Source organism: Bactrocera dorsalis, chromosome 3, assembly GCF_023373825.1.
Source record: "Bactrocera dorsalis isolate Fly_Bdor chromosome 3, ASM2337382v1, whole genome shotgun sequence".
In the NCBI taxonomy this organism is placed as follows: Eukaryota; Metazoa; Arthropoda; class Insecta; order Diptera; family Tephritidae; genus Bactrocera; species Bactrocera dorsalis.
This window is the reverse complement of record NC_064305.1, coordinates 37,370,773-37,394,969: the sequence shown is the minus strand read 5'-3', so window position 1 is coordinate 37,394,969 and position 24,197 is coordinate 37,370,773. Positions and strand designations below refer to the sequence as shown.

The 24,197-nt window shown below is 36.6% G+C and overlaps 1 protein-coding gene and 1 pseudogene across 1 annotated transcript; one reads left to right on the top strand and one right to left on the bottom strand.

Moving 5' to 3' along the window:
• The first annotated feature begins 7,048 nt into the window (after positions 1 to 7,048).
• Positions 7,049 to 7,718, top strand: LOC125777385 (uncharacterized). Its single transcript, XM_049452150.1, has 2 exons — positions 7,049 to 7,166; positions 7,231 to 7,718. The coding sequence occupies exons 1-2, from the start codon at positions 7,055 to 7,057 to the stop codon at positions 7,716 to 7,718; spliced, it is 600 nt and encodes a 199-aa protein (XP_049308107.1). The 5' UTR covers positions 7,049 to 7,054.
• A 12,411-nt stretch (positions 7,719 to 20,129) lies between these two features.
• LOC125777922 (small nucleolar RNA U3) lies at positions 20,130 to 20,259 on the bottom strand (annotated as a pseudogene).
• Positions 20,260 to 24,197: the final 3,938 nt, after the last annotated feature.

Genomic DNA, 24,197 nt, shown 5'->3' with positions numbered 1-24,197 from the left:
TTACGTTCCGTGCCTAAACGATATTCCAGAGAATGAAATAATCGAAAACTTGAAAGAACAGTGTCATATCAATTCATAAATTTCCGAAATACATAAATAGCCAACCAACTCCAAGTGGTGTAGTCCTCCTAACTTTCGATCGCTACTCCCTACCGGAAAAAATTGATGTTTCATGGTATACAACAAAGGTAAGACCATACTCTCCAAATCCTATGAGATGCAAAAACTGCCAATTATTTGGTCACACAAAAAAACGCTGCAATAAGGTCGTTATTTGCGATACATGTGCATTACCAACCCACAATCCCTTACCCTGTACTCGCACTCTCTGTGCAAACTGTTCTGCTGATCACCCAGCCTCAAGTAAACTGTGTCCAAAGTTCACTCAAATAAAGAATATAATAACAATTCAAACAGACAATAAATGCTCTTTCCGCGAAGCAGTAAATATCCATAAAGCACAAATACCACCTGTTTTCAATTCTTCATCTCCTTCATTCGCTAACGTTATTAACAACCCGACAAACATAACTCCCACAAACAATCAACAAAACACTCAAACAAAAGAGCAACTCTCACTCTCCTTTAATACTTTACCTACAACTTCCAACTCTAAAACAATCAGCACAAACAACGAAGAAAATGTAACAACCACTATAAATCAAATAAATTCAACTCATTCGTTTCCAACAACAAGTGCAGTCGAAGACTCAACTGTAACACCGTTTGACTACAACGCAACAACCTCACTCATTTCAAACTTCATCACCCAACTCAGTAACACTCCCGCCGCCCCATTACCCACACAACCCCCATCACAAAATAGACTATGAGAATTCTCCAGTGGAATTTGAAAGGTCGATTTAACAATTATCCAGATTTAAATATACTCATAAATGAATTCTCACCATACGTAATTGTATTACAAAAAACTCACCTCCCAGCAAATAAAATGGCATATACTCCTCACAAATACATTGGTTATTTCCATAATCTACCACAAAACAAATCAGCTAAACAAGGCATTGCCCTGTTTATCAAAAAATATATAAAACACAAACGTATCCCAGTCTTTTCCAACATTTCCGCCATTGCAATAGAAATTAACATCGGTTTCAAATTCTCCATAGTCACATGTAGCACATCCCTCCGAATCAAAAGTTTACTGCAGGAGAATTTATAGGTGTCATTAACGCTGTTCCTGCACCCACAATAATCATTGGAGATTTTAATGCTTGGAGCCCCCTATGGGGATATACCTTCTCAAATGGGAGAGGCAAAATAATGGAAGATGTTATTCTCTCAAAAAAGTTATTTGTTCTTAATGATAGATCACCAACTCACTTTTCCTCCCACAAAACTTTCACTCATATAGACATCGCTTTTTGTTCAGCTTCCATAGCCCATAAACTCTGTTCTTATACTCTAGAAGACCTTCACAATAGCGACCACTTTCCTATCATAACTACCCACATCACACCGATGCAATACATCATTAAGCTGAGATCAAAATTTCTTACAGATAAAGCTGATTGGTTAAAATATTGCTCCCTGCTCAACACATCAACAAGTGCTGAAATAATATTAGAAAGCATAAACGCAGAAGCATCAAAAATAAAAAGGATTATTCGATCCGCTGCACATATCTCCCCAAACTAGCACAAAAAAATTTTCCGCCAAACTACCGTATTGGTCCAATCTATTAACTGCCTTGAGAAATACAAAACAAGCTCTTTGGTCTAAATTCAAACAGAACGTAACAACTGATTTTAGATACAAAAAAGCAAACTCTAACTTCAGAAGAGAACTAAGGTCTGCTAAACGCATAGCCCTTGCAAAACTAACAGCTAAAATAAGACCCACTTCAAGCTCTAAAAAAATATTGAATGACATCAAATCTCTTTCAGGAGGACATAAACAAAATAAAATTGATTTTATTCAATCTCCCGTAGGTCCCATTTACGATCCGCAGCATATTGCAGAAAACTTTGCACAAACATGGTCAAACAACTCCAAAAATTTCAACTTTTATCCCAATTTTATTACACTTTCTAATCAAATCATTTCCCAAACATACCACAACCCATCCCCGAAGCTACATTCATAGAATTTCCCATTTCATTAGAAGAGTTCGATTCTACTATCAGCAAAATGTCCGGAAAAACCCCTGGATCATAGAAAATTTCCTACCCCCTCCTAAAAAATCTTCCATATCCTTTAAAAATCAGACTTATAACCCTATACAATAACATATTAAAGCAGGGTATTGTACCTCAAGAATGGAAAAAAGCTACAATTATTCCCATCCCTAAACCCAACAAATCGAGTGCCTCAATTTCAGACTTCAAACCTATTTCTTTGATACCCTGCATTGCCAAAGTTTTGGAAAAAATTATATCAAAGAGACTCATGTGGTATTTAAAACAAAAAGGACTGATAAGCCCCAACCAGTTTGGTTTTCAAAGTGGTCTTGGCGTCCCACTTCTTTACTTTGAACACCACGCTACAACCACAATATCTACCAAAAATCACTTATCCGTCCTCAGTCTAGATTTTGAGAAAGCATTCGATAGAATTGGAGCTCATACGGTATTACAAGAATTAAAAAAAGGGACATTGGAGATAAAATGTATAATTTCATAAAGTCATTCCTTTCAAATCGTAAGATTACAATAAATAGTTAGTAACCACAACTCCAACATATTCCCCCTACATAATGGCATACCCCAAGGATCTCTCCTTTCAACAACACTATTTATTATTTTACCTTTAACCAATTAAGCAACTTAATAACCTCATACCGATGTGTAGACCATATTATCTACGCAGATGATGTTGTAATTTTTTCGGCTTTAAAAAACTTAAACCAAGTAAAAATAATTTTTAGCAACATCCTAACCGAAATAGCAGAATGGTCTAAAACGTCAGGAACAAAAGTTTCTGCAAGTAAAAGCGCAACATTTCACGTTTGCAGAAAAAGAAAATGCACCTTCCTTAACCTATCCTTCGAAAACACACAAATTCCTCACACTACAACTTTAAGAATACTTGGCTTAATTTTTGATAAAAAACTAACATTTAAGGATCATTTTAAATATGTTAGATTAAGTTTACTTAATAGACTAAACATTATAAAGTTTCTCTCTTCAAAACACTGTCATATCCATATCTCAACTCTCGTAAATATTGTAAAAGCATTGATGTTGTCAAAAATAGACTTTGGACTCGCAATCTATGGACACTGTGCTAAATCCCATCTCGCACTCATTGAAACCCCTTATCACATAGCGGTAAAAAGAAGCATTCGCGCATTCCCTACTTCTCCAACCAAAGTGGTCTTAACTGAAGCAGGTCTACCCAGCATCCATCTCCGAACAAAGCAAAATACAATGATGCTCATACCAAAGCTCCTCCAGTGCCAAAACTTCATTTTGTTTAATGCGATGAAAACATATCGTACCACCAAAAAACTATCCACAATCGTACAATGTATAAACATTATAAAAAAACTTGACATAATATCAAAACCACAACTAATAAAGGAGAACACTAATCCTCACTGGCTGACGTTAAAATCATTCATAATAAGTACGTTATTCAAGTATCAAAAATCAACCACCAACGCAGAACAATATAACCAGCTATTTAACGACGCAGTAAACACTTATAAACCAAAGTGGAAAATTATCTACACCGATGGATCAAAATCGGACACCCACACTTCGTTTGCAGGTGTCATTATAACCGTCGGTATTTTACCACCGTACTGCTCTATACTTACCGCTGAAGCGGCTGCGATATACGAAGCGGTGCTATTTATTGCACAATCTAAAGAAAAACATATCATATGCAGTGTTAGCAAATCGACAATTACCGCGCTGTTGAATGATACAAATAACTCAGTACTGATCAAGAATATAAAAGATATTTTATACAAACACAAAAACATAATCAAGATCATGTGGATCCCTGGACACGCTGGTATTAGAGGCAACCAACTTGCAGACGATCGCGCCAAAAAGGCGAGTAGAGAACCAGTTTTCTCGTACGCACACGGCACATCAAAAGGTATTCGCAACCTAGTAAAAAAAAAAGGTGCGTGGAGTCCCTACGCGCGGATGAAGTTATACTTCTTAGTGATATTCAGAAATGCATATCATTTTGTATGAAAGAAAACTAGAAAACTTAAATTCACATTTTATAAATTTATTATGCACATAAAATGAAGAATAAAGCAAAGTCTAAATGAATGAATTTTGACTCAGAAAGTAGTTCCGTCTCTTCGTTGCGGAAAAGAATATGCAGCGTAATCATCTCTCTTTTGTTCTTCGCCAATTTGGCTGCCGGATTGACTTGTGAAGATCAATTTTTTGTTGGTGACATATTCATATGTGTACGCATATGTATGTTAGTATGCTTGTGATTTATTTGTTCGGCAATGTATGCAAATATATGTACATATAAGTATATATGGATGTATGAACATGCACGTCAATGCGCGCACATGCGTATACATACACTCATATGAGCATGTGCAGATACACAAGATAGGATAGAAGATGTATGCCTTTTAACATCGTATACTATACAAATAAATATTTTTCTTACTAATAGAAATTAAAATAAAGAAAAATATTTATTTTTATAGTATACGATGTTAAAAGCAAAAAATTAAAAATTTATTCTGTCGGGATTCGAACCTGGGACCTGTGTTAGCATCTTGACCTTCCAAGCGCTTACCACCAACACCACCCTTGACAATTAGGTTGCGCTGACCTAAGTATGATGTGGCTATGAATGCAAGAAACATACGATGGTTCTAATAATTTTGTTTAAGTATAGAAATATACATACTTTGTAGAACATTTGCTTTCGCAATAAATTTATCACAGCAATCCATATGCATAATATGTATATACATATACCAGAGAACGTATATTTACAGAGAAGGTCCACCGCGTTGCCAAATTGGGGGATATTTCAAATTTGGGACATTTACTGTTTTGGATGAGCGTGTTTCACCACAGAAAATTATTAGCGTGTTTCACCACTTTTCATTGCCCCTGATGTCAATAACAGAACTGAGAGTTGTTAGAGCCAATGAGAAAAATATGTTAATATATATAAAAGAGAGCCAATGTACGTTAAAGCTAATATAAACATATACATATATTTATATGCAGGTGTTTTCTGGTTGGTGGAAAAGTTCTTGTATTCTATGTATGTATGTACATATATATATGCAAGTATTTGGTTTTCTTCTAATCCTAATATACATATTTGGGTGGGGAAATTGCGCCAAAAATGAAAATTGAAAAAGAAATCGTCAACGGAATTTTAGTTCTGATAGAATTTTGTTGAGAGAAGTTTAGCTCGGTCGACGAATCGTTTTTTAAGTGTTTTAAATAGTTTTTATATAATTTTCATTAAAATGGCTAATGTAAGGAAGTGTCCCGTTCGCGAGTGTGAGACAGAATCTTCCGGAAGATTCTTCTCATTCCCTAAAATAGAGGAGGAGTTCCTGAAGTGGATGGAAAATTTACGAATCCCACCAACGCAGGATTTACCCACCCGCAATGCATTTCTATGCATTAAGCACTTTGAACAAAGTGCTGTGGGTGTGAAAAAGTTGAGGGCACATGCTGTGCCCACCCTAAATCTTGGTAAGTGATGTTTTTTTAAATTTAAAAAGTGCATGAGTTTTAATTTGTAGATACATATATACATATGTATAAGTATGCACATATCGCTCATTTATATGAAAAGTGTCATACATAAGTTGTTTTCAAGAATATGGAAAACAGCATAAATTTATTGAATAAACTAGTGAAGTGTAGTAAAATATTTTATTTGGCATAAACGTTGTTTGTGAAAAATATAAAGAAATTTTGATGCCATGAAATATCTCGTGTTCGATATAAAAATCCTGTGTAAATGAGCGATATATGTATGTATGTACGTACATGCATATTAACATACATACATACATAAGTGTACATAATAATAGAAGTGTTTTAAATTCATTAGTTATGATGCAACTAAAATTTATAAATTGTTTAAATTATACACATTTTCTTTAGATTACACGCCATGTTTTAGTTAAAAAGAACTTATTGGTTTTTTTTCATAACAATTTTATTTAAAACGATAAATTGATATTTTAGTCACGAAATATTTGACAAAGTCATTAAACTAAATATCGGCGAGACTCCAATGACGAAGATGGTTTGTGGGGGTTTGCAATCGCGTTGAACGGGATCGTATATGGGGCTTAACTCATTTAAAATTAAATAAAAATAAATATTTTTCTAGACATACATATAAAGAATATGCTAATATTATTAAATTTATGTGCATGTGTGCAGGGGCCCGTGGATCCGCACCTGCATGTGTGTATGTATGTTACCTATTATTTTAACATACATACATATGTTGTGTGACCTTGGGTTTGTTTTCATATGCGTACATTTACATACATTAGGGGTATTCAGACCAGCCTTGTTAATTCGTTAGTCGTTAGTTCGGTAGTTTTTACATGTATTTTGTTTTTGTAAAATTAACAGACTATCGTTTTACCGAGTAACGAACTATCCAGCTGGCAAGCTTGATAATTGTTTCGTTACTCGGTAATATCACTTCAGCTGTTTGTTTGTTGTTCGTTGCTTTATTCATTTTCAACGGAAAAATAAGTCTGGCGTCCGTTGCTTATTTTTAAAGGGAAAAATTAATTTGGTGCACACTCGTGAGTTTGAAAAAATTTTACAAAAGAAAGTATATCTTTAACAAATAGTTGCTTTTTATTTCATTAAATACTTATTTTCAGTGGAACCTCAAAAGAAGATACGTAAGAGGGCAAAGCCTCAAAAAAAATGGAGTGAGGAGGAAAACGATTTAATTCTAGAATATTTACTAGAAAATGTGGAAATTGAGGTAGTTCTTTATATTATACAATTAGCTTTAACTAAACACTTTAATACATTTTTTATAGAAACCAAATGCCCAGTTGTACTATAAAAAATTAGTTGAAATAACAAATATTGATGCGACTACGGACATGTTGCGCTGCAAGGTCCGGTACTGGAAGCAGATGTATAACAAAGCTGAGGAGTGGCGCAAATCGACTGGTGCTGGAATAGACGTTGGCGATGATGTTTCCTCAATAAAAGGTAAATGCGGCTTTAATGTTAAGTGAAACTTTTTTGGTTTTTTAATAATTCTCCGTTCTTTCAGCAAAACTTTCACAAATGTGTCCGAATTATGAACGGTTTTCGGTTCTATTTGGGAGTAAATCCGAAGCCAATTGTGTTGTAGAGACGTACAACCCTGAAGTGTCACAATACTGCAGCGATTTTGCAGACTTTGTAGAGGTAGTGGAAATTCCAGCATCATCACAATCATCTGCGGAACCATCGGGTTCACTTAACGACAATGCAGAACAGACAACAGTAGGAGCAGAGGTAGCAACAGATCTTCCTACCACTCCGTCGTTCCTCGAAAAAGTGAAAAAACGTGCTCCAAAAAATATTCTTAGTGAACTTAAAGATATACAAAAGAAAAGAGAACAGTTTTTTGAGCAACGAATAGAAATTGAAAAAGAAAAGTTAAAGCTAGAATTGGACAGAGAAAAGATAAATAAAGATTTTGAAATAAAAAAATTGGAGTTAGAGCAAAAAGAAAGACTGGCGATGATTGAACTAAAGTGTAAATATAATATGTAACGATTTTATATGTATGTTTTGTAAAATAATTCTTAAGAATGTACAAATATATCTAAATGTGATAACTTGAAGTACAACTTTTTATATGCAACAACTTTTTATATGTAAAAATGAAAAATGAATTTTTGATGTGATCATAATTTTTAATTTAATAAAACAGCATTTGGAAACATAAGATGATATAACGATTGTCTTTTTAATTCAAAGCTACTTGAGGTCGTTTCTTCCACTTCTTCTTCATAAATGTCTTCATTTGTACTCTCATTGAAATTCTTATTTTCACTGTTATCAAGTAGTATATTGTGAAGAATGCAGCATACTAGTATCCATTCGTTACAGTATTTTTGACTACTTTTATTTCGAATTCGAATCCTGAGCTCTTTTAAACTGCAAAATCGCTCTTTTAATAAGCCGAAACAGTGTTCAATTCTTACACGGTATTTGCTATGCTGTTTGTTGAATTTTTTTCTTTTAAGTAGTTCAAATTGTTGAGAGTTGCTTCTGTAGGGCGTTATAATAATGTTACTGAGGGGGTAAGCAGAGTCTCCAGCAATCCAATCCTGTCCTGAAAAAAATTTTGGCTGATATTTGTTTAGTGAACAGTTTTTAAATATTTTTGCATCGTGAGTAGAGCCACTGTAGCCAACGACAACATCGCGAATTTTGAGCTTGTAGTCGCAAACCATTTGAGCTTTAATTGCATATATATGATTTCTGGAAAAGAACGCTTCATGATTTTTTATTGGGGATTCGGCGAGTTTTATTTCAGTGCCATCCACGTAACCTACACAAAATGGTAGTTCGTTGAACGTTTCTCGTACTATTAAAGAGCGCTCAGTATTATCTGGCCAATATATATATAAATGGAGTTGTTTTAAAAATGCCTTGAATACTCTGCGAGTAATATTTGTTAACGTTCCTCCGTCACCAATCCCAAAAGTTGACGCAATTTTTCGTATCGATGCACTTTCTCCAGAAGAGCCCAATCTATATAGAACGACAGCTAGCTGTATATCAATCGGGAATTGCTTGCCACTACATTTTTTAAAAACTTCGTCACTTGATATGAGGGTCAATAGGTGAGTAAATTGAGTTCGGTCTACACGCAGCATTTGACGGAACCGATTGTCATCCATTGTGGTTAAAATATCATCGCACCAGTGAATTGACTTTGGAACAATATTTTCTATACCTCTACGACAGTTTAGTGTAATGAGCAAATCCTCATACACCTCGTCAATGGTATCCTCTACCAAATCTTCATCTTCACTAAATATATCTTGAAATAATTTGAAAGTTAGTTCCATGCTCCTCTGTACATCAATTTAAAGTACTTACCAGTAATAAATTTGATCTGATCCACATAATTTTCAATTAAATTATTGAAAATTTTTGATTTTGCACTTTGTTGAGGCATTTTAACTCTTTAATAAAATTGAATCAGCTGTTTCGGAATAAAATTTACCATACTACCAAGGTAGAGCAAAAAGTATGTTCACAGTTAAGCCTTTTAACGAAGTATCAACTAACGAATTACCAAATTAACAGGCTTCGGTCTGAATACCCCTATTGTTTTGTATGACAATGCATTTCATGTTCAATATACAAGTTAAGCTTTCTCTCGTTGAAAAAGCTAAAAAAAATCAAAATTGTTTTCGCGTTTGCGTTTAACAACGGTGCTGCATGGATGGCAGCGCGACCGCGTTACATAGATATTATATATATTTAAACATAAATATTAGTGGACATGCAGTCCACAGTTTTTATATACAATTTCTTATCTTTAAAATTATATTTAAATTTTAATTAATCTATATATATAAAATTAAGTGGCAAAACTTCCTGTTCGCATACTCCTCCTAGACCGCTTGCCCGATTTCAATGACATTTTCAGGGGTGATTGGGGTCCGTTTGGAGGGTGCACATAAGAAATTTAATGGGTGTATCATTGCACGTTTTGCAAAAAAAAAAATGATACATCCCGCCTATACAAATTCTCCTGAAATAATGTTTTGCCGATAGATTGACAGTCCTGTCAAATGCCTTTTACTAATAAACAGAAACAACTGGCAGATGTTTACAATTAATAAAAAAAAAACACTGACATCGCATGTTGATCGTTTTTTCCTGAATTGATTCGATTGTTCAAAATCGCATTGGACCGCATGCCGTCTGATAACCATCGAATCGTCATCAGAGCAGACAAAATGCCGATGGGGCAGCATGCCAGACGATTCAACGCACCAACAATCGATGAGTTGGTAATCGTCATTGTTGGTGAACAGTTTGAATCGCGAGATATTGTACTGCACCGTAGAAACGAACAACTTCAGCGTGTTTCCGAGCTACACCGTAGTTATAATGCATTACAGTATCCGATATTATTCTGGAGAGGTGATGACGGCTATCACATCAATATGCGATTGATAAATCGAAGAAATGTTACTACCGATTCAATATTTTGTGTATTGTTCATTTATAGCCAAAGAAACACCAAAAAAACTCAGTGCAAGAAGACAACTACATCCTGAAATGTCGCAAGCTTTTCCATCAGTATTTAGTTGATATGTATGCGAAGATCGAGACCGAACGTGTCCACTTTATTCGATTCAACCAAGCGAAATTGCGTTCTGAAGAGTACATCCATTTGAGAGATGCCGTGATGAATGATGCAAATGTGAATAGCATTGGACGTCTGACAATATTGCCAGCCACATACATTGGCAGTCCGCGCCATATGCACGAGTATACGCAAGATCCGATGTCGTATGTGCGCCATTACGGCAGTCCGGATCTGTTCATAACGTTCACGTGCAATCCCAAGTGGAATGACATCAAATGCCATTTGTTCCCCGGTCAATCAACAACTGATCGTCACGACTTAACAGCACGTGTATTCAGGAAAAAGCAAAAAGCAATGATGGATATAATTGTGAAACTTCGTGTTTTTGGAGAAGTTCGATGCTGGATGTACTCGATCAAATGGCAGAAAAGAGGATTACCGCATGCACACATCTTGATTTGGTTAGTTCGAAAAAATACGACCAGATCAGATTGATAAAGTCATCTCAGCGGAAATTCCAGATGAAGCAATCGACCCACAATTGTTCAACGTTGTAACAAAAAACATGATCCACGGCCCTTGCGGGGCTATTAATCCAACGTCACCATGCATGATTGACAATAAGTGTTCAAAGCGCTATCCTAGAGCTTTAGTTGATGATACAATCACTGGAAATGACGGATATCCATTATATCGGCGTCGATCCGCTGAAGATGGCGGTAATTCAACGGTCATAAAAGTTCGGAATCAAGACGTTGATGCACATCAATGTAGAATATTGCAACTCTGTCAAATCGATCAAATACATCTGCAAATACGTAAATAAAGGCAGTGATATAGCAGTTTTCGGAGTGGTTATCAGAGAATAGATGAAATTCAGCAATACCAAATGGGCCGTTATATAAGCAGCAATGAAGCGGTATGGCGCATTTTATCGTTCCCAATACATGACCGGCATCCCGTTGTTCTTCATTTGGCAGTTCATCTCGAAAATGGTCAACGCGTTTACTTCACTGTAGACAATGTACAACAGAGCGCAGCACGACCACCGCGGACAACACTAACTACCTTTTTCGAGTTGTGTGAAAACGATGAATTTGCAAGAACATCGCTATATTCCGAAATACCGCAATATTTCACTTGGAATCCATCATCGAAAACATTTCAACGACGAAAGCAAGGGGAGCGTGTTGACGGTTATCCAAATGTCCGTAAAACCGATGCCATAGGACGCATTTACACCATCCATCCGAACAACGCCGAATGTTTATATTTGCGTCTACTATTAGTCAACGTGCGCGGACCAAGATCATTTGATGATTTGAAAACTGTTAACGGTCAGTTGTGTGCGACGTATCGTGAAGCATGTCAGCGATCGCATTTGTTAGAAGATGATATGCATTGGGACACCGCACTTCATGACGCATCACTCACATCTCTTCCAAAACAAATACGCGTACTATTCGCCATAATAATATCTACATGCCTTCGGTCAAATCCGCAAGAACTGTGGAATAAGTACAAAGACTGCATGACCGAGGACTTATTACTTTTGGCGCGTAATCGAGCATCGGACGCAGACTTGCTATATACATTACAAATGTATAATGATGCTTTGATATTGGTTGAAGATCTGTGCCTTACAATTGCGAATAAGGCATTAGCGCAACTTGGCATAACTGCGCCCAATCGTTCAGTGATGGATATGCTTGACCATGAGCTTCAACGTGAACAACAATACGATTGCAATGAATTGCGTGCTTTCATACAAGCTATCATTACCAAATTGAATATTCAGCAGAAAAATGCTTATGATAAGATTACACGAGCGGTTGACAATAACGCCGGTGGATTCTACTTTCCGGATGCGCCCGGTGGTACAGGGAAAACGTTTGTGATCTCTTTGATTCTTGCAACTATACGGTCACAGCAGAAAATTGCGCTGGCAATTGCTTCGTCAGGCATCGCTGCTACTCTACTTGATGGCGGCCGAACAGCACATTCTGCATTGAAATTACCGTTAAACATCCAAGTCGTTGAAACACCAACGTGCAACATATCGAGGAATTCAGCAATGGCAAAAGTTTTGCGAGGAGCTGGAATAGTTCTATGGGATGAGTGCCCAATGGCTAACAAAAAGTCATTACAAGCATTCAATAGAACAATGCAAGATTTACGACAAAAGCAACAACTTTTTGGTGGAGCATTAGTCTTATTATCCGGCGATTTTCGGCAAACTTTGCCAGTCATTCCTCGATCAACTCCTGCCGACGAAATAAACGCATGTTTAAAATCGTCAGTTTTGTGGAGACATGTTCAAAGGCTGACCCTTGCCATCAACATGCGAGTCCAATTGCAAAATGATCGATCCGTAGCGGCGTTTTCGAAGCAGTTGTTGGACATTGGCGAAGGCAAAATACCAATCGATGATACCAGTTTGATCACATTGCCGAACAACTTAGGTACACTTTTACAATCGAAAGAAGAATTGATTGAAAGTGTATTTCCGAATATTGTTGTACACGTCAACGAAATCAATTTTGCCATTCAAGAAAAACTGCCAGGAGAAGCTACAACATATACATCGATTGAATAGCGTTTTGAATCAAGATGAAGTAGTCAATTATCCAACTGAATTCTTTGGATCCCCCCGGTCTGCCACCGCATCGTTTGGTCCTGAAAGTCGGTTCACCCATTATACTTCTACGAAATCTGAAGCCACCGACTTTGTGTAATGGCACAAGACTTTCAGTCAAAAAATTGTGGCAAATTTGGTTGAAGCAACAATACTAAATGGCAAGGAGCAGGTGAAGTTGTACTCTTACCACGCATTCCCATGATTCCAACGGACATGCCGTTTGAATTTAGCGCTTGCAGTTCCCAGTACGTCTTGCCTTTGCGATGAGTATCAACAAATCGCAAGGGCAAACGTTTCAAGTGTGCGACGTCAATTTGGAAGAACCGTGCTGCTCCCACGGCCAATTGTTCGTCACATGCTCGAGAGTAGGAACACCAAGGTGCTTATTCATTTACGCGCCAGGTGGACAAACCAAAAATGTTGTATACCAATATGTTTTATAAATGTTTTATAAATAAGTAACAGTTTTACAACAATAAATAAAACACAAAGTAAAAACCCTTAAGAGTTTTAATCGATTTAGGTGTAGCGAAGTGCACAGGGTAACAGCTAGTTTTATATATATACGTACATTTTGCAATTTATTAAATTTTTTTTTATGTACATAAATAGGATATGACGAACCCCCTAAGCATTTGTGGACGGCTCCATTGCCGATTCGAAGATGCTGCATTTCTAATTGCGTTAACAAGCAGAAAACGCTGTACAAATTTCCGAAAGAGAAAGATGTTCGGGAAAGTTGGGCAAAGGCTTGCAACTTAGTTGTGTCACCTTCCGATAGTCTTTTTATTTGTCGAAGCCATTTCGATTCGCAGTACGTTACCAAATTCAAACTATTGCCTGGGGCTTTTCCCTGTTTCAGATTAGGTTCAGCACTAAGTCGTAGCTCATCTAGTGCTGACTCTAGTTGGGTGTGCCCGCCCGTTTCTAATACTTATGGTCGTCATAAGGTAGCTGTAGGCAGTAAAGAAGAGAAGGACGACATAACTTTGAGGGAATTCGAAGAATATTCAATTTTAGAAGAAAGGAGATTAGAATTAGAACCCCAAAATAACGACGTAGACTATGCATTAGATAGTCGTGAACGATTTGCTCGATCGGCACGTTACTATCAAAGTCATGCGCTTAAATTGAATAATAAAATCAAAAAGTTAGAGGGTATAATTAAAGACTTGGAAAAAAGGTATCAAGACCTTAGTAAATGTGCAATAGTTGCGGATGTAAATTCAAGCAAAGATGCTGTAACATTCGCTAGGATGATCGTCACGAAGCGCACTACTGTCAGTGACGAAGAAAGGGCATTGGCACAAAATATTAATTACATGTCCAATAAATCCTATAATTTTATGCGTGACGATTTAGGTTTCGCTTTACCAAGCAAGAGCTCTCTTTTGCGATGGCGCCCCATAAAGTATGTTGTCCCTGGGTTCGATGCCAATGTCTTGGGAAATTTAGAAAAAATTACAAAAAAAATGTCCGTTTTAGAACGAAATTGCGTTCTATTATTTGATGAAATATCAATTAAGACCGACCTAACATACAATAGAGTTAGAGATGTTATTGACGGGTTTGTGGATTATGGGGAAGGCCATCGTGAAATGAAATTAGGTAGTAAGTGTTGTTTTTTCATGATAAAAGGGTTGAGTTCCAATTGGAAATATGTGTTTTCATATTATATTTCCAAAAATGGACTTCCTACATTCAAATTAAAAGAAATTTTGAATAAGAACATCACAGCACTAAAGTCAATTGGTCTAAACGTAAAAGCTTTAGTCTGTGATCAAGGGCCTTCTAATATTGCAGTTATGAATTCTTTAGCTATTTCTGAAGAAAACCCTTTTTATTTGCACGAAGATTCCAAGATATATTGTTTATATGACTATTGCCATCTTATTAAGTCCGTCCGAAACACATTTATGAAACATGATATTTCAACCCCAGATGGAATAGCCAGCTTTAAAGTTATAACAAAACTTTACTCGATCGATCAGGACAATACATGTTTCAAGATATGTCCAAAACTCACAGAGGCCCACGTATATCCTAGTTGTTTCGAAAAAATGTCCGTAAAACGTGCAACCCAAGTCCTGAGCAATTCGGTTGCGGCTGGCATAGAAATGGCCGATAGCCAAAATTTATTCGGCTCCGACGAATATATATTAAAATGTGCAAAGCCTACGCAGCTATTTGTTAAAAAAATGAATGATCTATTCGATGATCTAGACTGCAAGAATTTTGTTTCAAAAAATCCCTTAAAATGTCCGCTATTGAAAAACGACTCCGGGAAGGTCCAACGCCTCTTTGATTACATTAAGTATTTGAAATCATTAAAACTTCCGAACATGGCTTACAGTAAGTGTATAGGTGGGTTCTGTTCCACAATTGTTGGAATGATTCAGTTGAGCCAAGAATTATTCAGGGAACAGAAGGAATTAAGTTTTATATTGCTTGGGAAACTGAATCAAGACGCGTTGGAAAATTTTTTTTATAGGGTCCGGGCTAGCCAGGGTATCAATACCCATCCGTCTGCCAATGAGATACAGTATATAGTAGCTCGTTTAATTTCGATGAAAATTTTGAGGCAAAATTTTCAAGATAAGGGGGCTAATTGTGAGGATGATGACGATATAAATTTAGACTGGAACTTAGGCCCCGAAGATCGTCATCTCGAAGTAGAGGGAGTCGAACATGAATCTGAGCAACTCGACCTGGAATCGTTTATTATTCCAGACGAAAACTTTGTTGAAGAGGACTACACAGCTGACGTCCAGATCAAGCGGTATTACACAGGCTATGGTATTTACCAGAAAATTTTGTGTAAAATTCATTGCAAAAAATGCGCTATGGCAATGACGAAGACACAAAGTGATTTATCGCTTTATTCGGAGGCCCTAATCAAAGCGAAAAATTATAAGGATGACGCGGATTTAAGGCTAGTCAATCCAAGTGATAGGGTCTTCGAAGTGTGTCGACTGCAGATGATGTGGTACGTCAACCTTTTCAACAAATATGCTTATTGTTCAAATGTTCGTAGTCTGATGTTGTCCGCAATTAAAGAAAAAACGGAAAATGTTTTTCCTGAGTGGTTTGACCCAACCGATGAGTGTTTTACTCATAAAATTAAGTTGTTAGAATACTTGGTAACGGTACTGTTATTCAAAAACTCGAAATGGTTAGTAAAAGAAGAAATTAGTAATAAACGACATCGGAAGCGCGATGCTAAACTAAAAAAACTTAAGTAAGTTGCAAGTCAAGACCGTTTGATTTAAGAATATCTTACTTTTGGGTGAGTAATGAATTCATTGAAAATACATATTTACTTTTTTTAATATTTAGCAATTTATTCTATTTACAGGTTTTTTTATTTTCAGCTTTTTCTTCTATTTTCAGGTTTATCTTGTTGTATTTTCAGGTACTTTTTTCTTCTTATTTTTCTCCTTTTTCAGCTTTGCAACTGAGCTTAGCTTTTTTAAACACAAATGTTGTTTTCATCTTGTTTAAGTGCAACATTTGTTTTTAAAAAAGCAAGTGAAATTCAATGACTTTTTTTATATATTAAGTCGTGTGAGAAATTTCCATTTCAAATGGATAATTTCGTAATTCTGCATTATAATTTTTTTAACATTTTAAATTTGCTTATACATTTTATAAAAAATCTTTAAACTGTTAATTTTAAATAACAATGAATCAATAAAATTTGCATATAAGTATATTCTGAAAACAATAACCTTGACTTTGATACATAGATTTACATACATTACATACATAGATACATGCAGATATCGCATATGGGCAAGTGCGAATCAACCCTTATTCATATACAACGTGGCATGCGTAAATGGAAAAAAGCCAACAGATCATATACTTATGAAAGTGCACATGCGTGTACAAAAACATATCTCCGTTGTCACGAAAATCAATGGCCGAAGCTCACGTTTTGTCGAAGAGTCAATGTGTCGAACAACTGACGCGACGAATAGGCGTCACAACATTGTGTTATTGTCCAAGCTGTGCCAAAAAAACAAATGAGCGAACGCCAACCGTCGCCGCTTCCCTTGCCCCTACAACAGCTTCGCCAACAAACTTGCGTAAATATGTATGAAGATGTATGAGCTTGCATACATATCGACGCAGATTTTTGCGAGCCACGGAAAAATATTTTAGATTTGCCAAATATTTTAAATCGACGAGAACTTTGTAGCCACTTTTTGTCACTCCTTTCTGTGTTTCGCGAGTTTGCGGGGTTGTCAGTTTTCCATCAGTACAAATATCAGAAATTGTTCAATTTATGATTTTTAGCTTTTGCCATCGTCGCGAAAGGTATACCAAAGGTCACGAGGTACACCTGTATACACCACTCTCCAAAAACATTTTAAGGAGAAAAGAAAAACTGCTAAAGCAAGCAATTAAAAAAAGCAACAGGAATGCTTCCTTAAACTGTGCGACGATGTCGAAAACAACGCTTGGGGACTCGGTTACAAAATGGTAATGGGGAAACTCCGCACTTGGCGGGCAAATGCCAACCTCCCCCTCAACAATTGAGAGAATTGTCTCGGTCCTCTTCCCTATCCAACCCCCCACTCCATCAGGAGATCGTGAGAGTACCACAAACCCAGGTTATCCCGGCTGTTTCGAATGAAGAAGTCCGAGAAGCATGCAAACGGTTAAATCCATCTAAAGCCCCGGGACCAGATGGAATTCCGAATATAGTGCTAAAAACAGCGATTGATAGAAACGTAGACCCCTTTCGAACTATGTATAATACATGCATCCAGGAAGGCCGCTTTCCCACCATATGGAAAAGGCAAAACCTGATACTATTACCCAAACCTAACAAACCTATGACCGAACCGTCCCACTTCCGGCCCCTTTGCATGTTAGACTCCGCTGGAAAGATCCTGGAGCGGATCATACACCAACGGCTAAATAAGGCAATTGACGATGCCGGTGGGCTATCACCCAACCAATTCGGATTCAGGAAGGCAAGATCCACAATTGCAGCTGTAAATTTAGCAAAGACCCTGGCTGAACGGGCTATAAGCGGGAAAAGATGGAAAGGAGGTACAATACAGTACTGTATGGTTGTAACCCTGGATGTAAAGAATGCCTTTAACTCGGCATCCTGGCACAGTATATTGAGCGCACTAAAAAGCTTCTCCGTGCCTCTATACCTTTATAACATAATAGCAAGCTATTTCGAGGATAGAACTTTGAGCTACATCACAAGTGAAGGCTCTAAAAAATATAAAGTCTCTGGTGAGTACCCCAAGGATCTGTTCTTGGCCGCTACTATGGAACGTCATGTGCGATGGAGTACTGCGACTAAAGTACCCAAAAAACGTGCATATTATTGGGTTCGCAGACGATATCGCTGTTGTGGTTATAGCAAAACATGTACAAGATATAGCGATTTCGATAAACGGCTGAACAGAACAACCTGGCAGAAAAGTCCGTGAAGTTGCCACGTTTCAATATAAAGGGTGTAAGCATTACGAAAAAACCGGCAATTAAATACTTGGAATCATGCTTGATGCAAGGATGTCCTTTAAGGAACACTTAGCGTACACAGGGAAAAAGCTACCAAAAGTGTGCAGAGCCTTGACCCGGTTAATGCTCAATACCCGTGGGCCCAAAGCAAAATAGAAGACGACTATTAGCTGGTGTACTAAAATCAGTAGCGCTGTACGGCGTCCAGTATGGGGAAAAGCGCTAGAAGTAAAATCATATCGCCGTGGCCTTTTTTTCGATATATGCCACTTGCGCGCTAAGAGTATGTTTCTGCGTTCCGCACAGTATCGGAAGATGCTGCTCTAGTTATTGCAGGCTTACACCCTTTAGACCTCCTGGCCAAGGAGATTCAATGCTGTACAAATGACAGGTTACCGCACATACATTAAAAGAAATAGCAAGAGCAGAGACAGTAGAACAATGGCAAAAACGCTGGTGAGGAAGGCGGAAACGGGCGGTGGACATTTCCGACTGATCCCCAATGTCGAAACCAATGGCTAAATAGACCACACGGTGAAGGTAGATTTCCACCTAACTCAAATTCTCACAGGACACGGCTGCTTCAAAGCATACCTAAAACGATTCGGACATGAAGATAACGACACATGCGATCATTGCGGAGGCGATACCGTCGAAAAACGTAGAACACTCATTTTTCTATTGCCCGAAATATAGTCATGAGAGGCAGCACTTAAAAAATGCGTTCGGGTGTGGAGCCAACTCTGATAACTTGGTAAACCAAATGGTCGAATCAGCAGAGAATAGAAGGCGGCTAGCGAAGTGGCAGCAAGGGTTATGAAATCCCAACGTGCTAGCGAACAGCGGCGGAGAAGAGAGGACCACGACCCAAAACACACTAACATTGACGTGACGGGAAGGGTGGGCGACGAACACTGTACAAGGGGGGTTATTAGACCAACAGAGGTGGGGCCAAGTAAATGCAACTTGTAACTGACTGCATTTTGACCATCACGTACGCATGAGTGTCACTCAACCATCCTCCCGACGTAATACTTGACGGTGGTACCGGGGGGAACGGTACAGGACAGTAGGAGGTTTAGTTTGGATTAAAGTTCCACACTGACTTGGGGTCCAGGCTTTCGATGCTTCCTCCTCGTAAAAAAAAAAAAAAAAAAAAAAAAAAAAAAAATATTTACTATATCAAGCATAGGATATAATTAAAAAGTAATCAATTTGTGAAAAATAATTTTCAAATCAATTCATATATTTACATACTTAATTGCACATAAACGCATAAAAATATAATAGTTATAAGCCGGCCGGCCGGCATGCCGCTGTAAAATCGAAGTAAGTCTCTGAGTATATTTTTCATTCAATGCGTTCTCTGGCTCAACTTTGTTCTCTGGGCACGGTTAAAATTTCTCCTTCTAGCTAGCTGTGGTCATCGCATTTTGTTAGCTTTTGACAGTTCACACGCTGGTCCGTTGTTGGACCTTCTCTGTAAATATACGTTCTCTGCATATACATAACATTGCTGTGATGCCCTGAGAAGTATAGTCTTAATAAATTTATTTTTAATTTTTTGCTTACTAATAGAAATTAAATTTATCACAGCAATATTATGTATATGTTTATGTATATTGCTGTGATAAATTTATTTTCTATTAGTAAGAAAAAAATATTTATTAGTATAGATTTCCAAAAGCACAGAAATGATTCTGTGAATTTATTCATTAAAATCGCCACTCAGAAATCATTTTATCCCTTGTAAGCGAGCGATTTTCTTAAATCTCACGCTCCCAGATAAAACCATATACCTCGTCCTCGTGGGTCAGTTTCAAAAACCACAGAAATGATTCTGTGTGATTCTGAAAGGCCAACGCAGAGTATTTCAACCGAAACATATGTAAAATAGTTGAGAATTCGCAGAAAGGCAAACGAAAGAAAAAGAACTATAACTTCAATAATGCACAAGCATACAAACATACATATGCGCACACATGTGAATATGTCACCAACCAAAAATTGAAACATTGTTCTACAAAAACAACAACAGCATAAGCATGGAACATTGTGTTGTGTTATTGTGTCGGCCGAGCTGTGCCGAAAGAAACGAACAAACGATCGCCGATTGTCACCGCTTCGCTTGCTGCTCGCACATCTTCGCAGACGAGGTTGCGTTACATTCATATGGATGGAGCGAGGTTGCGCAACTTTGCGTTACTTTTATATGGAAGATTGCGCAACCAGAATCTATCGCAACCTTTTCCGGCGTCGTATAAGAAATATAACTTCAAAAAGAGCTTTGCGAGTCAAACTCTAGAGACTGGATAAATCCGACTGTTCCTGCCAATACATAAAAATATTTGTGCGCCTTAGATTAGGTCACACTTTAAGAACACACAATTATCTGTTGAACAAAACGGAAAACATAGCTGCACACTTTGCAATCATCCAAACGACTCAGTTAACCACATCCTAAACGACTGCACTGCACTAGCACAAAAAAGGAAAACCATCTTTGGAAACAGGGAACCCTCCTGTCTACTGAAAACACCAAATATTGACAACATCAATGCTATCAACAATTTGCTTAAGATATGTAAAATAAATAACATTTAAATATTATAAGCAAATAAAAACTAAGTATTAATTTTACACTTAATTTTAATTAGACATAACTATTGTAATAGATAGCCGAAGGCCCTAGTAGCCAGTGCTTAATCTCTCTGCATTAATTATTAATAATTAGTCCTCATTTAAATAAATAAAATAAATAAATACAAATGTAGTGAATAAGTCACGGAATTGTGTAAAATATTTGAGAACACCTGCATATCGGTAGTTATTTCCTTAAACTTCGCATGCACAAAATGTGTTCTTGTTAAATTTTTCATTCTATTCCAGACATAGTATAAAAGGTAGCCAAACCCTCAAACCAATATTGGACGTACCAACACGTTGGAGCTCCACTTATAATATGTTGAAGCGACTTCTACACTTAAAAGAATTTTGCTGTGAAAATTTGCCATTATCCGAGCAACTCCAAAGACATGAGTGGGCGGAACTAGAAAAAACTATGCAGGCTCTACAACCAGTAAATACTCTGACGCGAAAACCACAAAAATCTAATTTATTGTTTGGAGATTTTTATAAAAATTGGCTAGAGCTTATTTTTACTCTAAAAGACTTCAATACTGACATGACCAGACAACTTCTGGATCACATCGAAAAAAGGCAAACAAAGTTGCTTGAACGTGACACTATGTATGCAGCCCTAGTTTTAGACCCCAGATTTAAGCGTGTGTTGTCAAATGAGAAAATAAATTCGGCCAAAAATCATTAAAGGGAGAGTGCTCCAGCTAGTAAACGTGGTGAGCTAAGACAATAAATTTAAAATAATTTGTAATAATTTATAATATATTTTTAATGTTTTGTTTGTTATTTGTTTAATGTTTTTTTATTTGTATTGTATTTAAGCAAAACACTGAAACTCAGCGATTTTCCTGCTGGACACCACCTGTTGCAGAAAACTTATTTCTAATAGATGAAAGCTCCGTTGCAAGCTCTCGATCTTTATTAGCTGACGGCTTAAAGTCCATGGAGATGAATTATTCGTCTTCGGATGAAGATGACATTCCTTCGTCAATAAATGACAGCCTCCGAAAAGCGTATTTTGAAATAGATAATTATAAAGAAAAACGTTTGGATACTTCTGCTAATTTATTGGAATATTGGGAGAGCAAAAAAATTGCGTATCCATGGCTTCGAAAATTAGCTTTAATTGTTCATTCTGTACCTGCCACTCAAGTCAGTGTAGAAAGGTCATTTTCGGCACTCAGATTGATATTGGGAGATTTGAAATATAATTTATCTGAGGAACATTTAGAATCGATTATGATGGTAAAATTGAACACCTGAAAAAACTTAACACTGACTTGAATGGCAGCCAAAACTTATAAGCCTCTCGCAGTAGTAACCATTACTTTTTAAGTTTTACGTAAGCTAAGAATTTTAGAATTTTTTTATTTCGCTCTATTCACGTTTTATAGCTGATACATTATCTATGATATTTTCATAATTTTCTATATTTTAATTGTCAGTTTCTTCTTTATCACTACGCCTAAATTGGCTTCTTCTGAATACTGTTTTAATTAAAGCATTGCTACCGTGAATATATCTACGTAAGGGTTTATTGGACGTTTGATAATGGATAAGTCGTATATATTCATATATAAAAATTGGAATGATGCAGCATATTGTAATACATATATGTAATACATATATATTTTGAATTGATTTTTATTATTGATAAAACAAAATAAAAATCAAAAATAACTCTTATTTTTTGATATAAAAAAAAAATCAAAAATACCTTTTATTTTACGAGTTACGGTTCTTGGTTATTTTCTGTGTCTTTCTTTGCATGCCTGAAATATTCGAAATTAAAAGAAATGGCCAACCAAGCAAAGAATCCATAAAACACGAATATATTTATATATACATATGTAGGTATATGAAGAGTAAAAGGTTTTTGTGCAGGCATGCAAAGGTTGCCATCTGCATACAAAAACGAAATTATTTGACGCTTTTTCTGCTGTATTTACCTTGCAGATTCTTGTATTCTTCGCGTAACATTTTATTTCTACTTTTGTCTCCTACTTAGGTACATAAACACTCTTAATAGAGTGGGTCAAAAAGACAAATATTTTTTACACTTGATACTCTGGAAAACTTTATCCTTACCTTTTAGACACCTCTAAGAAAGTCTCTCCAAATTAACGGTTGAAGTTTGATTATTTTAAGGGGCCAGTAGCGTAATCTTTTAATTTTTTTTTTTGTATTTTCTGTTCCCTTATACCCTTGGAATTAATATAGAAATCCCCTTTACCATTGGAAAGTTTCGTAAAAGGCCCAGAAATAAGAATACCGCTCGACGTTCGCAGCGCTCGTAGTGCACACCTCAAACTTTAGACACGTTTTTCTCAAAACACACTATTTAAAAATTCCTAATTTTTTAATTTTCTCAAAACACCTAGCTATCGTCCCTACTAGATTCATATTTTTTTTATAATTTTTTGACAATGTTATGACAAAAAAAACATGGAAAAAGTTAAAAAAAAAGCATTAATTACCTTTTTCTTTATCTACAGTTTTTCATGATTCTAGTAGGTAGATAACCATTCACGTATATTTTAAGAATAAATTGGGTTTTTGTGTTTCAGTTAATCCAAACATGAGAAATCGTGTCCGCCAGTGAAAAAACGCATGTCATTCACCCAGCTATTTCTCCGACAGATGTCATCAAAAAATTCCGAAAAAAAATTTTCGTACACTCCACGATATACCTCAAGATATGTGAAAAAAGTTTTATTGTAGAATAACAATTTCTACGGAAAAAAAGTTCAAAAACAACCCAGATTACCCTACTAACCCCTTAAGATAATATTCAACCATTAAGACCTCATACATGAAGACACTTTCTTATAGACATCTAATAACCTATTTTTTAGAGTACCAAGTAAAAATAATAATCGCAGGTTTTCACCCACCCTAACGCATACGTAGATAGATATAGCTCCTGAATGTCTTTGTACGAAGTTTGTATTAAATTTCTCAGTCTGTCTGCCACTTATTTCTCCCTGCCGCTTCCTCTGTCCACGCTCCACTGTCTGTATGTCTTCCATGTCTTGTCCGGTCTGGCTTTTGTGCTATTCTCCTTCCCTTACGGCGTGTAGTCACTGCAACGTAGCTATAATTTCCATTTTGCTCTTCACCTTCTTATTGTTCACTTGCTGTGTCGTCTTTT